At 43.1% G+C, this 20,313-nt stretch overlaps 1 protein-coding gene across 1 annotated transcript; it reads right to left on the minus strand.

The window, feature by feature from the left end:
• Positions 1-1,714: 1,714 nt before the first annotated feature.
• On the minus strand, positions 1,715-18,943 carry CRKL (CRK like proto-oncogene, adaptor protein). The gene is made up of 3 exons (XM_038151889.1): positions 18,291-18,943; positions 14,648-15,113; positions 1,715-5,585 (listed from the first exon to the last, which is right to left on the minus strand). Exons 1-3 carry the CDS (start codon positions 18,602-18,604, stop codon positions 5,451-5,453), a joined length of 915 nt encoding a protein of 304 aa, XP_038007817.1. The 5' UTR covers positions 18,605-18,943; the 3' UTR covers positions 1,715-5,450.
• Between the last annotated feature and the right edge of the window lie 1,370 nt (positions 18,944-20,313).

The raw sequence follows: 20,313 nt of genomic DNA on the forward strand, positions 1-20,313 counted from the left end.
CTGTGGCTCTCGGCAAGCTCTCAGGGCTTGCATTTCAGAGCAGGAGGCTCACTCCGGGACAGCTGTGATGGTTTCTCTCCCTGCCGCCGGCCTGTCCCCGCTGGACACACGGCGCTGCTGCAGCGGGGCTCAGCTGTTCGCACAGCGACCTCCGGTTTGCAGCTCGGGGGATGGAGGGTTCCTGAAACCAGAATTGCTTTACCTTTCCCTGCTGAGTGTGACTGGTGGTTCAACAGCTGCTACAGGAGCAGCTGACCTGTCCTCTAGAAAACAAGGCAGAGGGGATGATACAGAGGACAAAAATCAGTACGGCTGCTCCAAGGCGAGTGTGGACCTCAGGAGCTTTTCATCTGTGCACAGTCCACACTCTGGAGAATCACGTAGAAATGGAACTGTGCTCTGGCTGTGGCTGCAGTTTATTTGGTGTATTTAGGTGTATTTACTACTGGTGTAAGCTCCGACAGACACCTCTGGGTATGTCTAAAAGGGTGTTTAACATCACACTGGTTTAGAAATAAAACCTGTTAAATAAATCAGTGACAAACTGATCAACCCAGCTGATCCCAGCTTGCACTGAAAAATGGAGGCTTGTGCTGCCTGTTGTTGGACTGAAGTAACTGAACTAGTTCAGATTTGCACCCGTGGAAGCCTAAATGCAGGTAAGACAAACCCACCTCGAGTCACTGCTTGCTTCCTGTTACCTTTTACTTTTTGCCTTTTAGCCAGAAACAGGATTACCAAGCCCACTGAATGTACCTGACCTATTCTCACCTTTAAAACACAAGTGATTTTCTCCAAAACATAACTTGGCAAATGTCACTATTTGATGATAAGACACTATGCAGAGTTGGCTATGAATGTTTATTAACATCACATGGAAATCTGTACTCCAGAGAAGACAAACACGAGGCTGTCACCATACCTACAGAGTCCACGGAACTGATACAAGCTTTGTAGGCTTCTCCTTTGCAGCAGTTGCATGGTTGATGTTCTTCTTAAGTTTTCCTCCTACAGAGGATCAGCTCAAGTATCAACACCTTGTTAATGATTTAACTGAAAAAAACCTTTTAAGTTTAGTTAAGTTACTATTGATCTGGAGTGACTGAAAAGGCAGAGGATGACCAGGATGTGGGTTCTGACTTCCAAACACAGACGGTTCTGACGTTCTGCACCAGCCCCTCATGGCAGGGGCCAGAGCTGCATCCCTGCTCTCCAGTGCCTGCACAGGTTACACCTTAGTTACTCAACCAGTAATAAGCAAAATTCAAACCATTGCATAAACCAGTCATTCTTACAAGCACAGTCAAGGGCATCACAGTAAACAAAGGTTATGGTTTCCAGAGACCCCTAAAAGCCTGGGCCAAAGAGCACAATAAATACAGTGGTGGAAGAGCAGGAAGAGCACGGACGTGTCGGGCGTCGGGGTGGAGGAGGCAGCGGTCCTCTGTATCACCAGAGATGCACCTTTGTCATCTGAACCTCCAGAGCCCAGCAGAAGAGTCTGAGAAGAGGCACGAGGATGGAACAGGAGAGTATCATTCAGCCTGGCAACAGCATTTTCTCCTGCTTAATTCTTCCTTTGATTCTGGAAAGCTTCAGTTGGCACGCTCTGTTCACCCACAGAACAGGGCAGTGTAAGGACAGAGTAAGGGCTTCAGCACTCTGCTGTTACTGTCACGGGTCTCAGACTAAAGACGACAAATAATACTGTAAGTTGAGGCAAGTTTTATTTAGACTGTACAAACAGGGCGTTGGGGAAAAACACAGTGGCTTGATGTTGGGACCAGTTCTATGAATTAAGTGGAGTAAGAAATTAAAAAGGCACTAATCTTAAGAAAAGACACTCCGTATATTCTAAGAATATAATTCATTTAATACTGTTAATCTTATAGCACAAAAAATAAAACAAGCTATGATCCCCAAAATAAAATTTGAAAGCTTACACTTAATATTATTGCCTGAAGATCATGGTCTTTAAATTACATATTGTGTTTAAAAGTTTACACAGTGAAGACTGTCTCAAATACAAGGCCACCTTTCCCACTGCAATAACTGTATCCTTGTCCCAAAATACACTTTAACACAAATAAACAGAAAATGACAACTATACAGGAACGCTTTCACTGGTCCCAAAAGGCAGTCTTTTAGGCAGGTCTCACTTTCAAATGCAGGTATTGAGGAAAATGCTTTAAAACTGGACTAGAAAACAAAGGCAGCCCACTCATTCCCAGGATGTTAATACAATATAAAAAATTACTTTACAGGCACATGAAATGGCACAAAGAATGCTGTTTTTCCCTTTACAAAAATAATGCTCAGGCTCTTCAGAGCCTCAACCCAAACAGGATATTCCCTTTTGTTTATTCTTTCCCAATTTGTAAACAATCATGAATTAAATAAGCGCTTATCCAGTGACGGACACTGATTAAAACAGTTTTCATTTAAACTTTCAGACTGCTCAGAGGCTTCAATGTCTATATACACATGTACACAGCAGGAGGAAGCCAAGCCTTTCGTGATAGTTGACTACTGTGGCACCAGGTCATCACACCAGCTCCTAGTTCCAAAGCAAGGACACCTTCAGTGGTGCATAGATTGAAGCCATCACTTGTAGGCTCTCATGCTTCATATCAAGGTTACCTTACATGCCCAAGAACACTTACACTGATAAGATTATCACTCAGATTTAAGAGGTTTCATAAAACGACAGCACATGTGTAAGCAAGCGACAAGCAATTGAGAATCCAGAGTCCTTCAAAGAGAAACACACACTGATCCAATGCAGTCTTTATATGAAAATACTTGTCTCATAGTAAAATAGCCAAGACACATTTTGAAGCGAGGTTACAATCAGCTTAGGCTGGTCAGTATGCTACATTGAAACCACATTTTACATACCTGAACCACACCGCTGCTACTTGGAGAAACACTGTTCATTCATGACCTAAAACCAGGTTCACAGAAATTCAAGAATTCTTGTCTTTGCATCAGATACCACTACACACAAATTTTGCATAGTTCTGAAGGTGAAGTACTTTGCTTTTCTGCAGTATTGGAACATAATTAAACTTAAAACAATGTTTGCGTTCAAAGCGTACACCTTATTCAATGAGGGGATGAGTCAAGACGTTTATTTCAGTGAAAAAAAATCAGGTTAAAAGTTATGTTCAAGATCTCAAATCTCACAGTATTTATTTACCACGCAAAGGAAGAATTCTACAATCAGTCTTCTGAAGAGCTGCCTGTAACTAGGTCAGGCCTGAAATAAGATTTCTCTGCAGCAGACTGAGTTTAGTGCAGTTTGTATTCAGAAGATGACTTTCAGTAGTACAATCTCTGTAGTAAACGTGCAGGTATTGTTGGGGCACAGGAAAAACACGACCTTCTTTAGTTAAGAGAACTGCATAGCTTTTCTTTGCAAGACAAAATGTCAATGCCTATTGTCAAGAATTACAGCACCAAACACTTCAGTCAATGCTACTCTACTTCACAGTTAATTTGGTAGTAAAATGCTCTACAAGAACTTCCAGACTGTCAGCCACTTGATCAATACTACAGAAAACAGTTAATGGATGAATGGAGAGACTTCTTTAAAACCTGGCATTCTGAATGTCTGCTTGTGAATGCCATTTCTGCAGTTCTTCAGTGCCTTCCAACTGAGGAGCTCATGGCACTCCCACATGAACTACCAACAACATGCTTTTATTAGGATCAAGCAACACAAATCAACAAGAAAACATGCTGGAACTTAAGACAATGTTTATATCATTAGACATTTGTACGATCTGATGACATTCTGCAGGTGTTTGAAGTTTCTCATTTTGCTACAAACAACAGCCTACCAAAGCTGAAAAACGGGAGCTGCTGTTTTCCTGCCAGTTTCCACACTGGACATCTGCCTTAGCCAGGCTGTCTGAAAAGGGAGGTTTTGTAGCTGTATCTTTGCAGACATGTATTCTGTTAATTCAGTGTTCCATCATTTTGAAAAGAGCATTCCAGTTCACCTACAACGCGCATTTGAAGAAGGTGGCACAGGATCCCCCTGTGCCTACGCTTTCATATCCTGCACCCAGGCTCAGGCTGAGCGCCCAGCTGCAGAACAAGCACAGCAGGAGAGCTTAGGAGGGAAAAAGCTACACCAAGAGGGAACGAGCTACACTAGTAACAGACACCTCTGTGGCCTCCTCCAGCCCGAGCATTATCACATGGGGACCCCAATTAACCATTTTCTAGAGGATGCTGGGAGGGGGAGGCACCTGGGTCATATATAAAACGGAGCCAATGCCTTAGGAAGGGTAAAAGAAAGACGTCAGCATGCAGAGCAGTTGGGATACAAGCAAGGAAAAAGAAGCAAGGGGAAAAAGAAGATGAAAGCGGCTCTGGAAGAGAAGCACAGCAACACAGCCACCCTGGTAAAAAGGTACTGTGTTTGAAAAGGAGATTTTGATGAGCTGGGGCTGGTATAGCTAGGAAACTTCGGAGAGAGCAGGGAGCCTGCAGAGAAACGGAAATAAAAGGTCTTTAAATGTTTAAATAAGAAGATTTTATGGGTATTTTCCAAGATCTTCTGTCCCACTCCTACCTCTCCTCATGGCAATCTGATCTGTCTACCAAGTAACAGCTTGATGACAAGCACTTCTGTACTAGTAAAACTACACTTTCAACACTGCAGAAGAGCTGTATGTAGACCAGGCCGAAGTGTTTCCCCTTAAAGCTCACTTTCTACAGTTAGTGCTTGCAAAAATCAACAGAAATGCATTAAATATGTCAAAACCAAGTTACAAGTATCAACCCCCTCCTAGGTTTCCTTATAAATAAATGCCTCAGCTTCAATGCAGCTCAATCAATGGTTATTTGCATTTAACACACACTGTTTCAGGAAGGTCAACAACAAGCTTAAGAGTTAACAGAAAAGAGCAGTGTCTAATACAACTGCTTAGAATACATAAGCTCCAATTATTGTCCTTTAAAGAAACCATCATTTTAAGTGTACTACCTTAGGACAGGTCGTTTCAAAACTAAATCTTCTTCAGTTCTAAAATTGCATTTTTGTTGTTGCTTTTTGTTGGACAGTAATGCACAAAGTTGCACGTTTGATCTAAGATAAGGGCTCTTCCTACTGAGCAAACCAGAAAAAGTCCATGGAGGTCTCAACAGGAAAGGTTTTTTTCCCATACCTCTCTGCTATATTCCGGTTCAGTCTTCTCCAGCTTAAGGCCCAAAAAAGTTTTAAAAGTGAAACTAAATTCTGGATGATGTAACTATGGTCTGAAGGTCAGGCAGTGACTTCAGTTGTATGTATTCCAAATGTATATTAAAAGAACTGTCAGACTGCAGCAAGCTGGAAAATGGGCAATGCTAGCAATGTGCCATTAAGTCATCATCCCACCTCAAACAATGCTAATGGTAGCCAGGAAAATGAAGCAGCAGTGTGAATGGGGCAGAGGGAGTCACTCGTTCTCATCGGGGTTTTGAGGGTCAAATAGCTGCACATGCGTGAAAGGGAAGAGCCCTTTGCGCCCGTTGACTTCTCCTTCCCACTGACCGTTTATGTTCATCCTCGTCACCTTCACAATGTCTCCGACCTGCGGAATGAGAAACACAAACACCCTTACCATACGCGGGATTCTCACATCCGATACAAATCAAAGGAAGAGCACAAACAAGCCCATCATAGGGAAAGAAATCTTGCCCTCTTCTTGGCAGAAGGACCAACTGAAGAGTCACTTTTACTGAACTACAATACCAGCACTTCGTTGCTAAACATAATAATGTTGTCTGTGCTCTGAGACTCTTAATTACATGTATATTTATAAAGATTACTGAACTACTCCTCTTTTTATAGGAGAGCTTACAGCTTCATGCAAGTATCTTTAGCTTAGATATAAATTCACATCAGTAAAGCTACCATCAGTGATGAGTCACAACATCCTTTCAAAAGAGCACAGTACTGGGACTGGTTTTAGCAGCAGCTGACCTAAAAGAAATGTAGTTTTTCAAAGAAAGATTCCTAAGGCAAAGAAACCATTACTTGAAGCTCTAATTCTGATGATCACAGTCTAAGAATCTTCTGAAATTTCTAAAATAATGGTACACTTGCAAAGTGGGGAAAAGCAATCTCAAACTTTTATTTTTTTTTTAGTAGTAGTAGGTGTAGATTCTAACTTTGTGGTTTTCACATCTACTTCCTGTCAGAGCATTTGAAGCAGGAATGATGACATGTCAGGCCTTTCCTACCATAACTATGCTCTTCCTATCTGGCAGTGGAAAATGAGAGAAGTCTAAGCTATGACCAAGCAAGAAACAACAGTGCAAATGATGATAAATTACACTCTCACTGTTCAACAGCTGTATTTAATCTGGATCAGACAATTTAAAAAGTGAAATATCCAAATTGACAAGAAGCATTTAAGACAAGCTAAATACTCACTCTTCTGAGATGCTTCTGGAGAGCTGAACACGTGGTCTGTTACAGCAGCTCTCTAACTTTCCCCCTCCCTTCCTGTTTACTTATTTGACTCTATGTGGTAACTACAGTAAACATTAGAAAAGTGACATTAGCAGCTAGAAACTAATTTCACAAAAAGTAGAACCAGCCTATGACTAATGCCCAACAGTTTGTTTCTTTCCCAACCTAGGTCCAAGCTCTTTGTAACTGAGCCTCAGTTATCAAGCTACTGCTGTGAAATTCAAAGAAAACAAACTTTAATCTTATTTAGGGAAAACACAGACATTGATACAGTATGTAAAGTGATGTGGTGGTTTTCAGGGCAGTCAGGACAAGGGTGAAGGGAAGGAAAGACTTTGACTCTATTTTAGAAGGCTGGTTTATTATATTATGATATATATTACATTAAAAAAGACCACACTATAACTATACTACAAAGAATAAAGATTCATCAGAAGGTGAAACAGAAATAAAAAGGAATCAGTAATAAAGTTCTGTGACTCCCAGAGAGTCCGAGAGCTGCTGCCCCCTTGATTAGTAAATAGAAATATCCTACAGTAAATAAAAAATATCAGTAAATAGAAATATCCTACATTGATCAATCAAGAAAGCACCTGCTGCATTCCACAGTAGCAGATAACAAGTTGTTTACACTTGAAGTTGAGGCCCTCTCAACTTCTCAAGAGAAGAAAATCCTAGCAAAGAGATTTTCATAAAATATCATAACTATATGTAAAGCAATTTGTCTACATTTTCTAAATAGTACTGGAATTCAGAGCAGATGCAGATAGGCCCTTGGCAACATCTTAAACTTTTCAGGTGAGACCTGTATATTTTATGTTAAAGAAAAAGCCCTGAGTTTACAAAACAACGTGCATGTCACTAGATGATCTGAAGCCCATTTAACCCAGTTACCATTACCATAGCAGGTATTTTTGAAGATCACACAGAAGCAAGAACCCTTAATTGAAATGTAAGATACTATAATAAAGTCATTGGCAGTCAGTCACTCAATGTTATGTCTCTTAAAATAAAATTCGTTGAACTTGGAAACTGTTCTCAGAGATTTCAGCCTCATGTGTTGCTCTGCCTTCCCTACTTTTTCTCCACTACTTTGGTTGTCTGAGTCCTGCCTGCTTCCCATATTTGAGACTGTCTCACTTGGAACAATTGTAACCTTGTGCTTTTGAGAGAGGAGAAAAACCTTTGAACTCCCTTAAGTTCTTAGGGTATAACTGAGGTGATATTACTTTCTTAAATGGACATTTTAATATATGCTGCTCCTAAACTCAAACACGAAGCCAGCATACAGAATGAAGCAGTTAAACACTGCATGTACACACAGAATTCACCCAACTGCTTTTCATCTCTCCAGGGCCTGCTGCAGCATGCTCTGATTGCACATTTGCTAAAAAGCACAATTTGTCAGACTCCTCACTCACGAAAGCTTTAAATAGTAACGAGATGACCTAAACAGGAACCTAGCAAATGGTTCTTTAGGAAAATGCTGATAAGATCTATAAATACTCAGTGTTACATTTGCTACATTTAAATAACCCTTGAAGACAGATCTAAGTCCCAAATTCTAGACCCAACCTGAGGAAGATGCAGCTGACATCACAACAGTTTAAAGCTAATGAGTTGTGTTTTCACTACACCATAAACCAAACCCACTCTCAAACCTTTTAATCTTAAAATAATCCTTTGAAACAAAAACGTGGACCTGCATTTTCTGAGAGTCTGACAATGTAATTCTGTTCATGTGCTGTAGAGATCAATCCCTTTCTCAATCTGAAGCTCTAGAACAGACACTCTTCAGCTTGGTTCTGAAAGACTTCCCAGTGTGAACAGGTTTGGAAATCTTTGCTTCAGCTGAGTGAAAAGAATATTTAAATATGTCTCCTGTTGCATGACAACAAACTGCCCTGCAGATGAATGATGTAAAATGTCCTTTATGCTGCTGGGTGGGCAAAGCTGCTGCACACCAGCATCTGCCACTAAAGAGAGCTGGCTGACAAAAGCTACTCAAAACATACTCCCATGTGCTGAGAGCCACTGGAATAGCAAATTCATTTGCAATAACTTTCTACTATTTCTGAGAGGGCTTTTTTTTAAAAAATGAAAGCTGCTGAATATCCTCTTGTGTTATATTATTTTAAAAATGTAGTTTCCCTGAGAAGACTAAATTAAACAGCATGTTGAAATAAGATTTTTGGTGCAGGAACCTTGATTTCATGCTAGACTTACTCACGGATCTTACTTTAAAGACCTTAATTTCAGAAATGTCTAGAAAAATCTGGTCAATTAGTCCTTCTATGAATTTTTCCCCCAAGTAAAAGCATTATTTAGTAAATGCCTTTTAAAGCATCTATAACATGGTCAGCTGAGGTGCAGTCTCTCACCAGAATTATTTAACACACTGGTTTTTTCAGAGAATGTTTTAAGCCAGTCAGAAGAATTGTCTTATGATTAGGCACAGGACAGAGTCAGGAGACCTGGTTCTATTCTCATCTCTGCCACAAACTTCCTGTATGACTCTGGACAGCTAATAGCCCTTATCTACAGCTGAGGAGAACACTTCCTTAGGCTCAGCATCTCCCAGATAAGTTAATTCAGTTGTGAAGCACACCAGCATCACTGGAATGAAGTATCACTGCTGAAATGAGTAATGCTTCTGAAATGCAGCCATTTGGTTACACCCAAGTGATAAAAATCAAAATGTATTTTAGATAGCATCTTTCACTATGTCCTTGTTAGAGCATGAATTCAAAGCCCTGGGGAAACACAAGCTGTGGAACATGCCAGTCAGAAAGGTTACTTCATTCACTCTAGACTCTTCCATACCTGCCTTCCATTTGAAGCTGATTCATACTCTGCAAAAGGGTTCCTGCAAGCCATTTTAGTCAACCAATTCAATGAGTTTTACAGATATTCCAACAATTCTATGGCTGATAAAGTTCTGTAATGTAAGTTTAAGGTGATAAAAACGCATTAAAATTCTAAATCATCATTTTAGCCCACTGGGTCAGTGCTATAGAAAACACTGCTCTTTGGAATCTACAGGGTGTTAAATCTCAGTCATTATCCTAATTAGTGTCACAGCTCACCTTCTCTGGTAACACCAACATTAATACAAAACCAGTTCTTCAGGCCAGCTGCCTGTCTGGAGAAGAACAGACAAGGTCCAGCACAGAAAATACCTGATACCCCCCTGCCCCAAAGGGAGGAGCTACACAAGAGAGGCAGAGTTCAGCCACTCTGCAGACAGACAGAAGGACACTGAAGGAGCTGGTGCTCTACTGGAAGATCCAAGAAAGCACCAGGCTAAAAGCACAGCTTAATTACTTAATTATCCTCCACTTCTGATGCTCTGGGCCAGAACACAGCTGATGCCCAAACTGGGGAATCAAACAGTTCAGAAGAAAAGCTTCATCCGTTCTTGAGGCATGAAAGGAGGTTCAAGGGCAACACAGAAATGTGCAAGTGCCAGATGCAATTATTCTGGCCTCACCTAGGAACAGATTAAAACAAAGGAACTTTGCATTTCACCAAGAGCCAGGAAAATTGTCAGAGTAGGGGCTGCATCAAAAAGCACTGCTTTTCATTCCAGGTGGTAGCCTGTCTCCTTCAGATGAAGCCACTGTTGTGACTGTACAGAATTTGGAGAGTTCACTTTCAGTTCAACAGTTAGAGCAAGTAAAGCTCCCTGATCAACAATTCACACTACCCAAATACAGGATCAATACTTTGCTTAAAATCCAGACTTTGTGGGTTAGATGCATTTTAATGTGTAACACAGCAAGGCTAAGTTTCCTTGGCTTAAGAAAAACACAATGCTTGTTGTCTACTGAAAGAAGTAGCCTAATTTCCTAATTAAGAAAGTTCCACTGCTAGCACATTTTGGCCTACTTGTCTCAACTTTCCTTTGAAGAGGGAAAAAGTTAACTGTAACCTAATTGTACCAAGCTCAAGAGAAATATTGTAAGTCAGTTATATAATTATGGTGGATGGATATTTATTTCACCAAAACATTTCAGTGAGAGGTTAACTCTGGACTAGCAAACATACACATGTATGATTGCTACACAACAAAAAGGTTAACTACTTAACACTATAATGATGGCACGAGTCTATAAAAAGCCAACATAAGTATAAAAACTTTAAAAAATATAGTGCAACTCTTGTTTAAAAAGAAAAAAATAACTCTTTGATTCTGTAACACTGTTAAGTGTGGATGAACTCTAGAACCACTGCTGCCTTCAAAATTAACTATGACACTGATTAGAGCATTTAAGAATCATTTTCTAAGCACAACAGGCATAAATCTGGTGGCTGCTGCTGGTCTCCCACTGTCTGGCCCCTTACCCTATTTAATTCCATTTTACAAGTGAATACAGAATTTGTTGTTCGTGTCCTGGTTAGAGCTTGTCCAACAAGGCTTCATTAGCACACTGCTTCTAACGGGCTGGCTATAGAATCACTACAAGTTTTTAAAGGCTGGGGAACTTTGAGGTGGACCTTGCTGGTCTGTGTCACAGCAACAGTGCCAAAGAGTCAAGTCCATCTCCTTCTCAAAGTGTAAGTCCTTTGAACGTGGGATGGCCCTCCTGGTTTTCCCACAGTGGTCAGCAGGATGGAAGAACAGCAGTGCATAACCCTGTGGTGCAGAGTTTTGGTGCCAATAAGCACAGGACACTGTCACCCTGTCCTCCATACCCCTTCCTCTACAGCACCAGAAAGGAAGGAAATAGCTTCTTGGCTAGAAGTACACAAGCAAAGAAACAGACCTGGCTCCTCTGCTGTTGAGCTTTTCGGTTAGGGGTTGGGTCTGGTGGTTTCTATTTTTATTTTGTAGCTTGCTTGTTTAGTGGTTTGGGTGTTTTTAGGGCAGTATCCAAAAAATTCTACACATATTAGTAATGAAGTTAGTTGTAGTGAGAAGCAAAAAACTTCAATCTGTAGAATTTAATGTTCATTAAAAACATTAAATCTGAACTGCCAAAGTTAATTAACAGACAAAAGCATATGTAAATCTCAGAAACACATGCAGTTTATTGTAGGCTTTACTAACTGTTCCCTGGTGCAGGGAGAGGCACAAAATTCCATGTACCACCAGCTGTAAGCTTTGAGATAGTGTCTATCCTGACAACTACCATTTTAGCCTATAAACAGATTATCATTTAATTTTTCATTTTGGAGAATAACAGCGGAGTATGTAGCACAATAGGATCGAGTCAACACTTATGCATGAGTAACTTCAATAACACCAACACTGTTACCCAGAGAGGCTGTGAAAACATCATCCCTGGAAGTGTCCAAGGCCTCATTGGATGGGGCTTGGATCCACTTGGGATAGTGGAAAGTGTCCCTCCCCATGGCAGGGGGTGGGATGAAATGAGCTCTAAGGTCCCTTCCAACCCAAACCACTCTGTGATTCTATATAATGGTAAATACACTTAGCCCAGCAAAAATAAATGCCCTAACGACGATCCTATTAAATTAATTCCTAGAATCCTACTACTACGATCCTACTACTTAATTCCTAGAATTAAAACTGTAGTTGCTCCTAAATTGTCCCACTTCTAAAGTCACCAGGTGAATTCATCTTTATCCAATCCATCAGATCTCATTCCAGATTTTCTGTACAATAGTCACTTGGTCACTTACATTTCTCATGTAAGAAATTAAAGAAAAAAAACAACAACAAAAAAAAAAAAAAAAAACCCTTGCTTACAAAACAAACTTCTCTGTGACAGGCTATAAATTCTTACCTTTTCTTAAAGAAAAATTCTGTCAGCTTCTGTAAACAATAGTGCACAATGGAAACACTGGACTTGCAGACAGGGAGCTTGTCCCATTTTCAAGCGGAACCAAGCAGAATGACACGGCTCCACTTAAAAGGAAGTTGAGCAGATTACTATGCCATGGCTTTATTTACTCCAGATGCTATTCTCTTCCTTTTAAGTACTGTCTGTGTGCTGACCACACAAGGCTACAGCCAGCAGATATTTTGCTTTCACGTTGCTTTATCAGTTGAAATGAGGTTGCACAGTCAGTCACCATGCAATTACACTCACAAGGTGTTCTACCTGTGCCAGCTGAACACTTAGGGTACAGCTAACTGAGGTGGAGAACTCTCAAATAATACTTTTATGAAAGAACACCATTAACTTCTTCCCCAAAACAGTCCCATAACCTGTTTTTTGTCTAACACTACTTTCAGTGGTCTTACAAAACAGAAGTTTCAAATGGTTCTGTTTATTTAGTAATGTGTAGAGCCCTCACAAGGCTGGGGTGAAATATTTTATCAGGGTCCTGCAGGGGTTTGGCAAACTAAAGGAAAATAATGAAAAGAAACTGAATTACTTTTTTCTTTAAGCATAGCCCATGTGACAAAAAAATACTGTTATAATGAAGCTGCTAAAGTTCCCTATGCATGGATAGATATGGAGAAGCTGCAATCACTGATTTCAATGAAAATGCAGAGCAGTTCCCAGAATTCTGCTTCTGAAGCCTCTTGAGAAGCCACAGTGTGGATGAGGTACACTTGCAAAGAAAACAGACTGCATGGGAAGACAGAATATGCCAGTGTTGAGAGACACAAAAACACGAGGCAGTAAGGGATTAGAGGATGAGAAGAATCTCTCAATCAAAACTTCAGTAATTTGAAGGTTCAAACCAAGTCAAACCTATTTGCTGGCCAGAGAATTAATCTGACTGGTATCCTAGAGGAGCTAAACTGATGGGGTTAACTAGGTCACTTAAAGGGCAAGCCAGAAAAGTCCATAGGTAAGGACCAGCCTTCCAAGTGGTTCTGCTACCCTGCAGCAGTGCAAGTTCCCTGAAGTAATTCCATGACACATTGATAGCATAACAAAATCCACTGCTTGCCTTGCTTTGCTTTCAGAAGCATGAGTAGTTTTGGCAGGAATCTTCTGTACAGTGCAGTTGGCAGTGAATTTACACTTTGTTCTATGATAATTTTCACACACTGTTCACAAATAACAAGCTGCTAGATTTCACAAGACAAAGAAATTCCAGTGATTCATATTTAACTTTTAACCCCACAAGAGTAACCTTAGAAGTCTTACAAATACAGGAGTAAAGCAAATAGGGTGAGCACTCTGAAGTCACAAATATAACCTTCCAAATTTCAGTCAAAAGTAGCAGCCATAGGTAACAGCTTTAACTTGCAAAGTAACTGAGCAAAAACAACAGGAAAAGTTCAAAAGTATTTTAAAAGCCATTATTATTTTACTTGCTAAAATGCTGCTGCTTCCTATGCTTGTTTGCTTGTATTTGTGCCTGGAAGTATTGCAGCATGCTCAAGTTTCACTTTTTCCAGGTGAGATATTTTTGAATTACAGGTTAATTAGCCTTCAGTATCATCTAAATGTAAAAGTAACAGTATTCTGGATATAGCTTTGAAAAACTTCTTCCAATCAATCATTTATTCCAGTTAAACTAGAAATACTATATGAATTCTTTACTATTTACAGAATACCACTCTAAAGTTTTACAAGATATCTCTAATAAAAATAAAATTTAAAATGCAATAGCAAGCACAAAAACTTGCAGCACTTTAGAGGTTACACTACACTCCTCACCCTCAGTTTAGGTGTTAAGGTTTCTTAAACTCCACTTTTGAAAAACAAAGCAAAAGGGACTAGAACATGTCTGATATATTCTGCCCAGATTTCAGCTCTCAGCACAAGATCTTCAAGTGCACCTCACAGCTGAGGATCAAAACCACCAAGGGTATCAGCCAGCGATCTTTACCTTTCTCTGGAGGATGCCACTGTCAGTTCTTAACCTGGAACTCTACAGTGATTAAGGAAACATCTCTTTCCTTCCCCAACATTAGGTGGAGAAGCAAAGCCATCCTCTCACTAGCATTTCTTCAGCATGTGCACACTCCCCGGCATGTTACCCTGGTAACACTGGCATAGTGGAACAAGCAAGAAGGGAGGGAAAATACACGTCCTGAAGCTACTCACTAGGTCACTCTTCTCACAGGAAGTGGTACAGATGAAGCAATTCTTGTGGATGTTTCTTCAGAATGTAACCTAACTTCTCAGTCCCTCGACATAAATAAGCAGACTCCACATGAAGTCATCCACACCAACTTCACCATAACAATTTTTAGCTTCTTCTTTTACAAGGCAATTGAAAACTCTTGAGACTGGAGGAAAAACTTACCTCTAACGCCAGCGCAGTCTTGTCATAAGCACAGGGTACTCTCTTTTGGACAGCTTTGGCATAGACTGGTCCATTCTGTGTGGATGGCAGAGGATTGATCACTGCTCCAGGCGTGCTGGATACTGAGGGAAGGGGAGTTGCGGTCTGAGGCTGAGCGTAAGCGTGGGCAGGTTCTGGAATACCGTAACTGTTGGAATTCCTGTTCCCGTGCTTCCCAACAGAAGAAGATCTGCCTAGCTTTTCTACGTAAGGAACAGGAATCATCCCAATCCGACCCTCCTTGTTTCTGGCACTCCACCACTGTTCTTCTGGCTTCTCCACAATTGCCAGTAGCTCGCCCTTTTTAAATGGAAGATCCTCGGCGTCGTTGCCATGGAAGTCATAGAGAGTCCGAACATACTCCATGTTTTCTTCTGCAGTGGACATGGCAGGGGCAGATCCAGATCCCATCGGTGGGCTTGGATACCTGAAGATTTGGTAAAAGGAACAGCTATTGGTTTGTATTTCCAGTAACAAAGCTAAGTACCAGGTCTGCAATAGGAACGTCAATCAGAGAAGAGTTACTTACTTGGATTTGTGACAAAAGTATTGGCTTGGTAGCACTGTGAGGCATTTCATGAATAACTCATGCTTCTCAAATAATTACTTAAATACCCAAGGCAGCTTCCCCAGAAGCCCAATATAATCTATCATGAGATAAAGAAAACTGGCAGAAATAATGCAAAATCTTTATCCACCTGTTCTGGATTGTCATGAAGATCTTAGAGTCAAATTAATTGTATAGCTGAAGTTAGGAGAGTAATGATACAGAAAACCAAATTAAGACTGTTTGGGTGAAGGGCAATACATAAAAATGCAGCTGTGAATCTCTCCAAGAGTCCCCCACCACCTCCAAAGTCATCCAAATCATTTTGTTTTAAACTTCAGCATCCACTTCTAAAGAATTCAGTAAGTAAATGCTAGACTTGAAGCACCGTAGAGGAAAAAGGGAACAAAAGTAAGATGGCATGACATCTTCATAAAGACTGTATGAAATACTTGAATCCACTGATAAGAAGGAACTAAGGACAAAGGACAAAATCCACTGATAAGAAGGAACTAAGGACAAAAAAAAGCAAGCCTTCTATAAATATTCCTTTGCCTATTAACCATACTATCTGTAATTTATTTACATAATTGTTTATTACTATGTCCATCATCTGTCAAATACAGCCACTTTGTTGTCTGTGTTAATACATAAGATTGTTCATCAAATGAGAATGCTTTCACTATTTTCATCATAAATGTTATACATTTTATTCAGAGCAGCTGTCAAAAAACCTCAGTGGATATAGGCCACAGCAGATACTTATTATCTAAGCCATGAGAGCAAGAATGCATGTCATTAGCCTACTTCAACTCTCTTCTGCTACTTGCAAAATACGATGGAGTCAAATCCCTGTGATTTTTGAAATACATGCCAGAAGCCCTGAAAATAAAGATATTCCATCTTGCAGACACCCTGCTGCAGCCAAAGCAGGGGGACAGAGGGAACCCTTCAGGAGCAATTGCTCTGCATAAGGAAGAGCTCAGGAACATCAGCAAGGATGCTCAGAGCTCACTTCTAGAGACACAAAACAAGCAGAAAGTTTAAAATGGTCCATTTAGAACTGTTTTAAAAGTTGAACACGTCATCTCCAAGATCTAGAAGTACTGTAGAGCTCTATACAGAAACCACCTTTCAGACTGTACTTTATGAAATTAAAATAATGAACAGCTTTCAAAAGCACAAGCATCTGTGCCCAGGAAAATGCCAGAGAAATAAGAATTAGCATAACAGTTCTGAAGCACATACCTGGCCACCCCTATTCTAAATCTAGTCCATAAACTAAAAATTCAAAACCAAAAATCTGGAAATGCTACCTTTCATCCTCCCTCTTTCAGCAGGAAGTCTCCTTTGCACAGAATTTAAAACCATCAACCACGTAACTGATTTTTCTAAGAATTTTAACAAAGACATGCTAAGTAAAAACACCCAGTCGATCCCATTTGTAGCTCTATTCAAAAGCTAAAAAAGAAAATTCACTGCAGGTTAGATCCCATTTGTCTCTGTGCTGAGAGAACAATATGCAACCAAAACCTTGAAAATAAGGTGGTACTAAAATGTTCACAGAACATTTCACACAGGACTCCGCACAAATACCAAGTGTGCAAGTGCAATCAGCTCGAAGTTCTCAAGTGTTTTGAGAAAGCCAAGCCAGTCATGGCCATAAATGATTAAGAACAAATTATTGCATCCAGAAAGGTTCAAGAGTATCCAGGCTGGAGAACAGAGATAAGCACGAGGATTGCTTCAGCATAAGACTTTTTTCCTTCCCAACTCTCCACAAGTGTAAGCACGTATGTAACACTGGGCAGCTCCATTCCTGCAATGATGAAAATGATTTTTTTTTCATCTACCCATCTCTCTAGCCACAATCACTACCCAAAAGGCTGCCAGCAGCTGGAAGAGTTCCTGAAGGTTGTGCTTTCTGTCACATCCTGCCCGTCACTTGACAGCTTTCAGAACGACTTCTGAACACTTGAGTTTTTCAACTTGACAAGTTATTGTCAATCTTTGACAGGGGACTGTCATTGAGTACTGGTCTATGCCAAGGTTCAGTTGTGATTATAAACCTCAAAGTTATTCTTCCCTCCTAAGAACTTGCTAATCTGCAAAACATAATAAGATATTAAAATGCAGAATTCAGAAGCGAACCAATTTGGATTTATTTTTTTAATATGTCATCACTTTTATCTTATTTTATTTAATTTAATTCTATCCAGGAAGCCCAAAAGTTTTGACAAAAGATACTGAGAAAGGTTTTATTAATTAAAAGTAAGGAATATGTTCTAGGGTTCTTCATAAGCAGTTCACTGATGCATGTTGCAGGTATGTCCCATGCTGGGACCAGGACAAAGAAGGAGCTCATAGCCAAGTCACATTTTCCCATCCTCCCAGAACAGCATTTCTCAGTGAAGTGTGTGGTATACGCAGTTATAGATGAACAGTGCCATAAGCAAACTGTGGGAAAAAAAGTGTTTAACTTTTTTTTTTTTTTGGCACAGAAACGCCACTCTAGAAATTTCGGAAATGCTGCCCTAGAATGTATTAATGCTGACTTAACAGGACGAAGCAGTCTAATCACATAAAAGCCAGCTCAATTGTAATCAGTGTGGGTGCAGGGGTAGACAGCAAACTAAGCTCAGAGGCTGTACTTCCATCACGGAGAGAACTGGGGAACCAGCTTCTCAACCATCCTTGGAACGGATAGACAATGCTAGAAGAAAAGGGTAACACAAAAAGGGTGACGTGCGACCACACCCTCTTTCAAGGCAATTACAGCCCGTGGCAGAGGTACATGGTACCTTCACACACAAGGTCAGCACAGGGACCGCAGATGACTTGACTGAAAGAGCAACACTTTCAATTGTCGGCGAGGTCCAGAGAGTTAAGAAGGCCCAGTGTTAGAAACGAATTTATTAGTATTTATTCATAGCATCTACATCCAGTGCCAGGCTCCCGGAGCTACTCGGCTGGACTATGACACCTTCACGGGTCGCACCCCCTCGCGCCACCCGGGACAAAGGTGGCGGTGGGTGTGGCGGGGCGGGGGACACTCACCTGGGCGCGGGCTCGATGAGGGTGGTGGTGTCCAGGTAGTGGATCTTATAGAACTCCAGCAGGGCGGGCAGGTGCTCGAACTCCTGGTCGCCGATCTTAAAGCGGCGGTTGGGCAGGGAGTTGATGATGTAGTGGGAAACGCGGGAGTTCTCGGACACCGAGAGGACGTAGTCCCCGGGGCAGGTGGACGAGTCCCGCACCAGGAACATGCCGTGCCGCTGCCCTTGCAGCCGAGTCTGCGCCTCCGCCCGGGACACCGGGCCCACGTACCAGCTGGAGCGGTCCGACGAATCGAAACGAGCGGCGGAGGACATGGCTCCGGGCGGGGAAGGGGAAGGAAAGGGAGGAAGGAAGGTGAGGAGCCCGAAGGCCCAGGCGGAGGAAGAGACCCGGAGAAGAGGAGGCCTGGGCAGAGAGGCCTGGGAGGTGGAGCGGGCTGGGGGCGAGGGGGAAGCGGCTCGTGCCTAGTCCAGGAGAAAGGAAACCCGGGGAAAGGGGGAGAAGGGAGAAGGAAGCTCCGTGCCGCTGGAGGCGAAGGGCCGAGGAGCGGCTGGGGTGGGGCTGGCCAGACGCGGCGCGCAGGGCCCCCGAGTCTCCCTCAGCGGCGGGGTGTGCAGGGCATCCTTCCCGCCTCTCTCAGGCCTGCGGCGGGCCCGGCCAGGCGGGTGGCGAAGAGCAGCGGCGGCCGACACGGACAGGCGGCCCGAGAAGGCGGCGAGCGGAGCCGGCTCGGCTCGGGGCGGGACGAGCAGGCAGAAGCGCCGGGCGCCGCGTCCTCCCGCGGGTTCCTCCCCTCGCGAGCCGAGCTCCAAAATGGCGGTGGCGCCGGGCCGCGCGAACGCTCCGAGACACCGCCCCGCGCACGCGCCATGGCGGCGGCGGCAGCGCGGGGCCGCGCCCGCCTCAGGGGCCGGGCGGAGGCAGGCGGCGGGGCCGGGCGGGGGCTTCGTGCCCCGGCGCCCCGGCCTGGAGTGCAGGGGCGCGGGAGAGCCGCCCCTTCCCCGTTTCTCCGCGCGAGTCACTCAGGCCGTCCGCGGCGCACCCCCGGTCGGTGCGGTGAGTGAGGCGGGGGCGTCCGGGCGCCTGCCGCATCCCCACACGGGGCAGGGCTCCCTCAGTGCTGCAGGCGCGCTTTGACACCGGTCACCCCCAGAAAACCCCCAGCCCTTGGCCTTGAGGTGTCTGAGGGGAACCCTCCATCTTCTCCCCCTCCCTCTCGGCACGTTCTCCCTGCTCGGTGCCGCCCAGCCGCAGGCTTTGCTCCTCGGTGCCCCGGGGCTGCCTCGGGCCGCTCTCACTGCTCCTGGATCTGAGCGGTGCCAGCACCCTGACCCCAGGCGGTTTGCAGACAGACACCACCTCCCCTGAGGTTTTGCTGGTTTTTACTAGTTAATTAATTTTCTTTTAAGGAACAAAACGGCCCGCTGCGATAATCATCTCTGATCTCGAGATAATTTCCTACGTGCTCTAAGGGGCCGTTTCCTGACTCTTCATAGCCTTGTTCCCAGATACCGGGGTCAGAGCCCAGCGTGGCCCAGGCGGGAGGGAAGATGGTGTCGCAGCCGCTGAAGAGGAAGGAAGCCCCGGAAAGGACTCAGCAGGGCTCGGGGGCAGCGCTTGGCACATGGTGCGGATGAGCTGTTTGAATTTGAGAGGGAGGCCGGCGCCGTGAGCCCAGACAGGCACCGAGCTGTGACTCACGGCCCGGGGCCGGCAGCGCCGCTCGGCCTGTCCAGCCGCAGCGGGCAAGGGCGCGACAGAACGACTGCGCTGCTCCCCGGAGGTGTAGAAACCTCTGCAAACGGTGTGATTTTAGCTCAGCCTTGTGACTTCGTTTCATTTGTGCTTTTGGTATTCGTTTTGCTTCGGGGCTGGCAACGTGAAATGAAGTAGCACTTGAAAGAAAAAGCCAGTTCAAATGAGAAATAGATTTAAGATATCTGTCTTGAAGCGCTTAACTGGACTGTTGTGCAGTGTTATTCTAGCTTTGCTGTCTTTCTTTCATGCTCGGCCTTTTCCAAAA

The sequence above is a fragment of the Motacilla alba genome, chromosome 15 (assembly GCF_015832195.1).
Source record: "Motacilla alba alba isolate MOTALB_02 chromosome 15, Motacilla_alba_V1.0_pri, whole genome shotgun sequence".
Taxonomy (NCBI): Eukaryota; Metazoa; Chordata; class Aves; order Passeriformes; family Motacillidae; genus Motacilla; species Motacilla alba.

Bases quoted from the DNA above. Each gene is read 5' to 3' on its own strand.
- CRKL (XM_038151889.1), bottom strand. From the start codon at position 18,604: ATGTCCTCCGCCGCTCGTTTCGATTCGTCGGACCGCTCCAGCTGGTAC. The intron at 15,114-18,290 runs GTGAGTGTCCCC...CCAAATCTTCAG, and splicing joins CTCATCGAGCCCGCGCCCAG to GTATCCAAGCCCACCGATGG. The intron at 5,586-14,647 runs GTAAGTTTTTCC...CTCATTCCGCAG, and splicing joins AGACTGCGCTGGCGTTAGAG to GTCGGAGACATTGTGAAGGT.